The sequence below is a fragment of the Netta rufina genome (genome assembly GCF_964035555.1).
Source record: "Netta rufina genome assembly, chromosome: 10".
Taxonomy (NCBI): domain Eukaryota; kingdom Metazoa; phylum Chordata; class Aves; order Anseriformes; family Anatidae; genus Netta; species Netta rufina.
In genome coordinates, this window is record NC_140133.1 from 8,211,680 (window position 1) to 8,220,813 (window position 9,134).

General features: G+C 53.2%; 1 protein-coding gene across 1 annotated transcript; it reads left to right on the forward strand.

Annotated features, from left to right (window-relative positions):
• Window positions 1-235: 235 nt before the first annotated feature.
• DUSP7 (dual specificity phosphatase 7) lies at window positions 236-8,054 on the forward strand. Its single transcript, XM_084292501.1, has 3 exons — window positions 236-827; window positions 2,897-3,325; window positions 5,634-8,054. The coding sequence occupies exons 1-3, from the start codon at window positions 416-418 to the stop codon at window positions 5,939-5,941; spliced, it is 1,149 nt and encodes a 382-aa protein (XP_084148627.1). The 5' UTR covers window positions 236-415; the 3' UTR covers window positions 5,942-8,054.
• The last annotated feature ends 1,080 nt before the right edge of the window (window positions 8,055-9,134 follow it).

Consider the following 9,134-nt stretch of genomic DNA (forward strand, 5'->3'; position numbering starts at 1 on the left):
CCCCGCCCCTGCCCATATACGGCCGCCCACCTCCCTCCCCGCCGCGCCCTCATTGGCTCCTGCGGGCTTCGGGGGCGTGGCTCTGAGGAAAGGGGCGTGTCCCTCGCGGCGCGCCATGGCGGGGCGTGGCGCGCCGCGCTGTGCCGGGCCGGCCCCCGCCCCGCCCCTCGGGCCGCCCCCGCCGCACGACCCGGCGGGCCCGGCGGAGAGCCCCGCTTTAAGGGAGGCCGCCGGGATGGGGCGCGCCGCCTAGGGCAGAGCGGGGCCGCCGTGCTCCGGGCCGCGGGCAGCGCGCAGCTACACGGCCGGGCCGAGCCGAGCCGAGCCCAGCACAACCCAGGGAGCCGCGGCGGGGGTGGCCGCTGGGGGCCGGGCCCTCGCTCGCTCGCTGGCCGCCCGCCCGCCGCCGAGCCCCATGAAAACGCAGGTCTGGGGGAGCTCCCCGCGGGCGCCCATGGCTGCGGCGATGCCGTGCAAGAGCGCCGAGTGGCTGCAGGAGGAGCTGGAGTCGGGAGGCGGCCGGTCGCTGCTGCTGCTCGACTGCCGCCCCCACGAGCTGTTCGAGAGCTCGCACATCGAGACCGCCATCAACCTGGCCATCCCCGGGCTGATGCTGCGCCGCCTGAAGAAGGGCAACCTGCCCATCCGCTCCATCATCCCCAACCACGAGGACAAGGAGCGCTTCGTCAAGCGCTGCAAGGCCGACACCGTGCTGCTCTACGACGAGGCCACCGCCGACTGGCAGGACGGCGGCGCCGCCACCTCCGTGCTGGGGCTGCTGCTCCAGAAGCTGCGCGACGACGGCTGCAAAGCCTATTACCTGAAAGGTGAGCTGCCACCCCCCCCCCTCCCCTCCCCTCCTCGCCCCGCAGCCCCCTCGTCCCATCCGACCCTGCTCCCGCATCCCCCCCCGCACCGCCGGGTGCAGCGATCCCCCCCGTTTTTCCCCTCGTTTTAATCCCCGGAACAAAATGGTGGGAGGCTGCCAGCGCCCCGCTGCCTTCTCCCCCCCCCCCGACAGCGGTGGCAGCCCCCTGCCTTCCCCGCAGCCTCCCCTGCCCCGAGCCCAGCAGCCCCCGGCTGTGTCGCTGCAGCCCCCGCGGCTCCCCACGCCTCTCCCCTTCGGAAAGGGCCTCCATCCTTTAAATTTCCTCTCCCCCCCCCCCCAAAAAAAAAAGCCGCTCGCACCCCCCATTCACTTTCCTTGGAAACAGCAGCCTGTCTGGGGGGGGCTGCCCTCCTTCCCCCCACCATAGGGCGATGCAGGAGCTGGGGTACTCAGGGTGCTTCCCCCCCTCAACAAGCCCTTTCCTGCGGTTTTGGGGTATTTTGGGGACCGTTTTAGGAACATCCCGGTGGGGCTGAGCGGAGCCCGCAGCCGCGCTGCCGGGGCGGTCGCTGGGTGGCGGCGTTGGGGCAGGAATAGCAGCGGAGCCGAGGCGGCTGTGCGGGGGAAGGGTGCGAAAGCTGCCACTTGCAGCCCTTTAAAAAACGCTGCTGCTGCCGAACAGCCCCTCTGATGGGAGCCGGGGGAGCCCCTGGTGCGGGCTTTGGGGGGGGGGCAGGGAGATAGGCAGGGATTTGGGGACGAGCCCCCGCTGCACATCGCCTGCGCCAGGCTCCTCGGAAAGTGATGTGGAGGGGGGGACCCAGGCACCAAGCACAGGGACTGGCCCCCTTCCCCGTGTCCCCTTTCCCTCTGCTCCCTGCCTGTGCTGCTGGGTGAAGCCCCCTGCCCATCCTGGCTTCGAGCTTCCCAATGAGCCCGGCTGCTCCTCCGCCTTCACCTCTTGTTTCTCTCCCCTTCATCCTCCTCCTGGGGAGGAGGGAGCAGCTTTGAAGTTGCTCTGAGCTGTCCCTAACAGGCGGGGGGGTTGGGGGCGAGCCCCTTCCTCTGCCTTTTTCCGGGAGCCTCGGTGGGAAATGTTTCCAATTAAAATTCCAAAATGGCTCCTCGGCGCTGTCTGGCTGCGCGGGAGGGAGGAGGAGGAGGAGGAGAAGCCTTTTTTTCATGAATGGATGTGGCAGGAGCTATCTGTCCTGCTCGGTGACCCCGCCACAACCACCGAACCCACTAACAAAGTTTCCAGGAGGCCTTTCTAATTAAACCATTTGTCAGTGTCAGATTCTGGTGGCTGGGTGCTGGCTTCATGTTGCCTGGAAGGAGGCAGATTGGTGAGGTTTTTGCTGCTCTCCCTGCCTTCCTTCCCGAGATGTTGAGCTGAGGAGCTGGAGGGAAGTACTTGAGAGGTCCCATCCCTCCACAAGCCTGCTTTGGGTTGGGTGAAGAACGAACCTGTGGAGCTGCCCTGTCACAAAGCACGTTCGCAGTGATAAATTAGGTGTGAGAATGGCTCTTTGGTGAAACTTATGGCTTTTTTCCCTGCTAGAAGGTGAATTATTTTATGGGGTTTTAGTGCCTGAGCTGGGCATTTGCTTGTTGTTCTTGCTTTATCTCTTCAGACATGGATACTTTTGTGCTTTCCTGCCTAGGTGGCATAATAGCTCTTGCCTAAACTGCCCTAGCCCCGTATCTCAAGAAGCGAAATGAGGCGAGATCGTCTCTTGCCATTTATTTTATTTTTGGATGTTTGTTTCTTTTGATGCAGTTGAGATTTGGCCTGTGTTTGTTAAACTTAGTAAGGAACTTTCTTTGCTTGGGACCCGTTTGCCCAGTAACAGGCTGCTGGGGAAGGCGAAGGAGCAGGGAGATGCCTTTCTCGGGCTGCTTTTTGGGTAGGTGGAGGCATAGCAGCCAGTTGCTGGCAGAGACTTAGTAAATAATGTGTGTGTTTGTGTGTGTTTGGATAGATGGATGTCCCATGTTGAAGGCTAAAACATCTTTCTCTCTCTCTCTCTGCCCCTCTCCTTCCCTTTCTCCGTTCCCCCTTCCCAGGTGGCTTTAACAAGTTTCAGACTGAGTATTCGGAGCACTGTGAGACGAACCTTGACAGCTCCTCACCCAACAACTCCCCCCCAGCGTCTGTCCTTGGCCTGGGAGGGCTGCGGATAAGCTCTGACTGCTCAGATGGTGAATCCGATAGAGAACCCAGCAGTGCCACGGAGTCGGACGGGAGTCCCATCCCCAACAATCAGCCTGCCTTTCCAGTCCAGATCCTACCTTACCTGTACCTGGGCTGCGCCAAAGATTCCACCAACTTGGATGTCCTAGGCAAATATGGCATTAAATACATCCTGAATGTGACTCCCAACCTGCCAAACATGTTTGAGCACGACGGAGAGTTCAAGTACAAGCAGATCCCCATCTCAGATCACTGGAGCCAGAACCTCTCGCAGTTCTTTCCCGAGGCCATTGCTTTTATTGGTAGGTAGCTGGCAGAATTATTATTTTTTTTTGTAGTCACTGTTCGGGAATGTGGCAAACAGCTTCCCAGAGCTGTCGCTGGTCTCTGGCCTCACCTCTCCAGGCTGTGGCATTGGTGTTAGCTGAGCAGCCAGGCAGCACGCTGCAGAGGCTGCGTTTGGGGAGTCCTTCCCTTCTGAAGCTGGGCCCTCATTCAGCATCTCAGCCAAGTTACCTGCAAGTGGTGACAGAAACCCCAGATCTGGTGTCTTTTCCCCTTGTGTGGGGATTTGCAGGGGTGTGAGATGGCTGAGCCAAGGTGGTGGGGAGCTCTGGGTGCCTGCTCTGATGGTGGGCACCAGTAGGGGCCAACGTTAACGTGACTGGTGCCAGCAATTCCTTAGTCCCGAGTGTGGTTAAAGCTGGGGGGTAAGCTAAGGTAAGCGTCAACACAATGAGTTAGTGATTATAGTTACACTGCAGAGCTCAGCTGGAAAAACTGCTGTGCAGGCAGCCCCTGAGACAGCTTGGGCTGGTCATGGAGAGGGTCACAGGGGCAGATGCCCTCTCTGAGGCTAGCGTTAGCTTGGAAAATTGCTTCATTTTCTGGTGGAAGCATCTGTCGGGCTGAATAGAGATGTACGCTATGTACCCCATGAGCTGCATTGTGTGTTGGTGACAGTCACTAGCCTGATCCATTCTGATCTGGGGGGAGTGAATGGCACAGGTAGTTGTTAGTACTGTAATTATTAAAAGCTCCATGGCTTTGTATGTGGTTGAAGATGCACTGATGTTGGCAAGGGTGAAGGGGACCTTTGCCTTCAGACTGAAAGCTCTGCTGGCAGTTTTGATGTTGCTTTGATGTCCCCAGTGTCATATCCCTCTGCATGTGCTTGCTGGCCGTGCTGTAAGGGCTGAAGTGGGGCAGAGCAGTGCTAGGTCCTTCTGTCCCCTGATACCCTGATTCTAGTCAGGAGCTGCTGCTGTGGTGTGGCAGCAGGGACCTGTCTGCACCTCCTGCACAGAGCGTGCTGCTAAACCTAATGAGTGAGATAGGGGGGGGTCCCTGCTGGGGCCTGTCTGCTCTGGTCAGGAGGTGTCCCTGTGAATGCTGTACTTGTGCTTCCCGTTTAATGGCAGGAAATGGAGGGATTACCTCACTCCAGAACCAAACACCAAGAAACGCAGTCAGATGAAAGGCAGAAATGCGAGGGGGAATGTTGAATGGGGAGAGACCGGGGGGAAGGGCTGGGTGATTGCCCATTGCACTGGAAGCTCTTGCCTGGTTTTGGAGGCTGGGACAGAAAACCTGTTGTGGCTCTGGTCTGGATTTTGCTTTGCCTGCACCTTCTTTGCCCATTGCCACGTTGGTGGTGCCGGTGTGTCTCGCACCAGCGTGGCTTTCCCCGAGGACCCTCTTTCTCCCTCCCCACCAAGCTCTCAGCCAAACGATGGCCCGCAAGTAGGGCTGCCCAGAAGTAAGCAGAGCCGTGTACTTGCGTGCATTCAGCACGCTCAGAGCGTGTCCCTCTGTCAGCACCAAGATGTCAATTCATAAAGGGTTCACGCTGTTCTGGCTGTGTGAGAGACGATGAGTGTGTGTGTGTGTGTGTGCTTTTCAATCAGTGGCCAGGGAGGGGGAATTTCATTGCTGTTCTCTCGCCATTTCTTGGTGCAGCCTGCATTCCTGCTCCCTGCTACCATTCATTCTGAGAGTCTCCTCCAACACAAGCGTTTGTTTGTAGTAAAGTGCACTTCTTTCCATCCTAAAGAACAATTTCACAATAAGGGAAGTTCCTGCACTTCAGACGCTGCTTAAATTGGCTTCGACTGCATTTGGATGACTTTCTAGTGGAAGGATTAGAACAGCAAAGGAGAATTGCTTGCGTGGTGTCAGGCTGTACCCTTGTGTGCCGGGCAGCCTGGTTCTAGCTGGTGTGGAGGTGGCTGTGCTGTGCCCAGCATCTTGCTGGAGCTGTTGTCTGCAGCCTGGCCTGCCTTCGGAGGGTACTGAAGGTCCCTGGGGAAGGGATGTGCTGCGTGCTGCCAGGATTGATTTGTGCTTCTCTAGCAGCTGAGATACATGGCCTTGCCCAGCTGAATGGGGCTGTGCAGCATTGCTGCGTGGTGGGAACCCCTTGGGAGCGCTCTGGGGAGGGCCGTGGTGTCAGAGGGATGTGAGCTGGTGTCACTGGGAGCAGGGGATCCAGGTCTGGCAGTCGTCCTGGTCCTGTGAGCCTGCAGCTGCCACCTGTCCCTGCTCCAAAGCTGTGTGTTTTTGGTGCGGAATAATAGACCCCCCCCTCCCCTTCCCCTTGTCTTGTTTCAGATGAGGCCCGTTCCAAGAAGTGTGGGATCCTTGTTCACTGCCTCGCTGGCATCAGCCGGTCCGTAACGGTCACGGTCGCCTACTTGATGCAAAAACTCAACTTGTCCCTGAACGATGCCTATGACTTTGTGAAAAGGAAAAAATCCAACATCTCCCCAAACTTTAACTTCATGGGCCAGCTCCTGGACTTTGAGAGAACTCTGGGACTCAACAGCCCGTGCGACAACCGCTCGCCCAGCGAACAGCTCTACTTCACCACCCCCACCAACCACAACCTGTTCCAGCTCAACACTCTGGAGTCCACATGAAGGGGACGCCGTCTGGTTGGGAACTCAAGCATCGAATCGCTTCTCTTGAGCATTTCAACTCTCACAAAAAGTATCCGTCTTGCCAGGCAGCTCTGAAAGGACTAGCTTCTCTGGGCAGAGGTGCCCGATTGCTGCTTTAAGAAGGCTAATGCCGTTCAGTAGTATCCTGATCAAAGTGGTTTGAAGAGGTAGCCTTTTTACAGGGGGTTATTTAATACGGGCGATGTTACAGTGTTTTGAACGCAGCTGTTACCGGCAATAACCGCTTTCCTGGGTGCATTGGGACTGTCAGAGCATGCACACGTGCGAAGAGCTACCGGGGTTAGCTTGCTGTGGAAAGTGAGGAGATTATGCACTTGGAAACCTTGAACAAAAGGTGTTGGGCCAAGACTGTTTTAAAACCCAAGTTTACTTTTTTTGATTTTAAAAAAAAAGGAAAGGTAGATCTTACTCGAGCTTTGGGTTCAAACTCTTTTTAAATGTGTAAGTTCCTGACTGTTTGTACAGACGAGGTTGCAAAACCAGTATTTTATTCTGTTTCTTGTTTGATCATTTATTATTTTTTTAATCAAATGTTTATATTGACCAAATGCATTTTGCACACTATGTGAAGCCTTGGTATGTCCTGGCATATTACTGGGTACTCCAGAGAGAGATACATGCTGCTGCTGTTGTTGTTAGCATCTGGTAGGAAGCTTTGTTATGTGTGAAGGCCAGTTGGGCTTAAACGCAACCCCTTCACCACTCCTGCACTCACAATCACAAACTCTGCACTGATTCAGCCAAGGTGACTAAGCCGCAAGCTTTTTTTTTTTTTTTTTAATGCCACCCCTGCCAAAAACAGTTTGCTGTTGCCAGTGGTAAAACTCTTGTAGCCTCTATAGAGTTGGTAGAAGCATGTCTGAGCCCAGCTTCATTCTCTGCTGCCTGTTGACTGACTTAATGTCATCCAGCTGGCCTGAAATCATTCCAGCTTCCCAAGTAAAGAAAGGAGTCGTGATGTTGGCATTCCTCGTGCACACTCGAGTCTTTCCCACATGTGCGTGTGCGGGGTGGGGGAACGTGGCAAGAGCCTGGAGCGGAGTGAGGGTTGCATGGCAGGGTGGGACTGAATCATCACGTGTGGAGCGTGCAAGGGAGTGGAGAGATGTGGAAATGATGACAAGAGTGTTGTAACAGAGAATTTATATATATATATATATATATATTAACTGGCAAATTCTGAGATGATTGGAGCTTTCAACAGAGGTTCTGATTTTTTTTCTTCCTCTTTCGAATAACTTTATACCGTGCCTTCTATTCTGAGAAGACTTGTTTATATTTCTGGCTAGTGTTTGGCAAACACCTTATACTGAGCCGGGAGGGGGAGGAAGTGGTAATTTCTGGGAGGAGGGCAGAACGGATTTGGATTTTTTTTATTGGCTGCAATGTAGTCCCTCCTTTCTCCCCCCTCCCTGGCCACTTTAACTCATGTAACTGAAAAAAGCCACGGATTTTTCTAAATATCCAGTTTTTGTACTTTTTTCAAGAAAAAGAAAAAAAATAAAAAAAAAAGTCTCCATCTGGAGGAATGTTTGACGCTGTCACATCCTGAAACTGTTCTTTTTGTTAAAGATGTTACCAGAATGTTGGAATGAGCTTCTTTTCTTGTTTTCTGGATGTTTTTTGTTTGTCTGATGGGTTTTGTTTGCAACAATGTTGGGATCATGGGTCATTGGAAGGGAGAATGGGTGTAAGTACGGTTGTGAGTGAGCAAATTGAGAATATCCTAATTGCATCTTACCTCATGGAGGAATTTACTTTTTCAGGGATTTTTTGACAGTGCATCTGTATTGCATTACAGCTAAACTGGTTTGTAAAGGCTTCCTGTGCTGTTAGCAGTCTTTCTTCTTTAAAGGAAAAAAAGAGATGCATCTTCTGATTAGTACAAATGAGAGCTTGTTAGTGAGGAATGGTTCTGCTTTCTGAGTTATGAAGGAAAACTAGTGACCCTATATATACTGATCCAATATTGGGACTTTGTTTATATTGCAAATAAATATTATTTTTTCTTTAAAAATGATGTTTGTGTCAGATGCTTGTCTAGCCTCTGCCCATATAAGGGCATGCTGTTCTCTTATCCATTTTTTTATGGTTGATTAGTATTCTTCTGTGACCACGAGGAACATTTGCTGGGCAGTGTTCAAGTGCGGTGTTTGGTTTCGTGCGCAATTTAATTTTTAAGACCTGTGGTAAAATGGAGAGGGGGAAGTAGGAGGGCAAGGAGAGGGATGGGGTATTGGATAAACCAGAGAACAAAGAACAGCTTGAGAAAGGGACCGGCTTTGACCCCAGCCATTCCTCTGTGCCAAAAATAAATAGATAAACTAAAGACACTTTTGTTTGCTGTTTAAGTGTGGCCTGTGAAGGCACAGCAGCAAAACCTTGCCCACAACTGGTGTGATAGCAGATTTTCTTTTGGTAGGAAGGCAAGAAGTTGTAGCCTTGTGGGCAGCTGCCTGGTGATTTCTGGGTCTCACAGCTTTGCTGGCAGCAGGGCAGGGCTGAGCAGGCCCTGCCAGTGATCAGGGCAATTGGTTTTTCCTGGGTGCTGGTGCAACTGCATTGTTAAGGACAACTAGGAAAGGTTATCAGCACCTTGCAACTCATCTGGAAATGGGCAGGCAAGCTGTGCTCTGGCTGGTGCTGGATGTGAAGCTGGATGGTGTCCCCTCTCCCACCTGGGGGTGGGGTGGGGGGACAACCATCTTTTTTTTTTTCCCCTCCAGCATTCCTTGTTCTTATCTAAGTGGCAAATTAAATTACTATCTATTCAACACCTCACATTTGCATCTTGCATCTTTTTGTTCTCCTAACCCTAGGGCCTGAGCCCCAAAAATTGCACAAGGAGCTCAGGCTGGCAGGTGGAGGGGGGTCCATTGCAGAGCAGGGCAGATAGTCAAAGGTAGGAGCCAAAGGTGTGTGTGGGTGAGTGAAAGTTCGGTTGTTTACTCCTCTGCTGCATGATGAGAATCTATATATTGATTTTAGAGGCCTGTTTGTGGCTCAACAAATAAAAAATCGCTGTGCTATGTGGGGAAAAGAAGACCTTTAGGTTTTCTTCTGTAATTACATGGTAGAGTAGCTTTTGAGGAGAGTATGAAGGAACATTGGAAGCTGGTTGTGCACTGAAGAGGTGTGGAACAGCTTGTCA

Bases quoted from the DNA above. Each gene is read 5' to 3' on its own strand.
- DUSP7 (XM_084292501.1), top strand. From the start codon at position 416: ATGAAAACGCAGGTCTGGGGGAGCTCCCCGCGGGCGCCCATGGCTGCG. The intron at 828-2,896 runs GTGAGCTGCCAC...CCCCCTTCCCAG, and splicing joins CAAAGCCTATTACCTGAAAG to GTGGCTTTAACAAGTTTCAG. The intron at 3,326-5,633 runs GTAGGTAGCTGG...GTCTTGTTTCAG, and splicing joins CGAGGCCATTGCTTTTATTG to ATGAGGCCCGTTCCAAGAAG.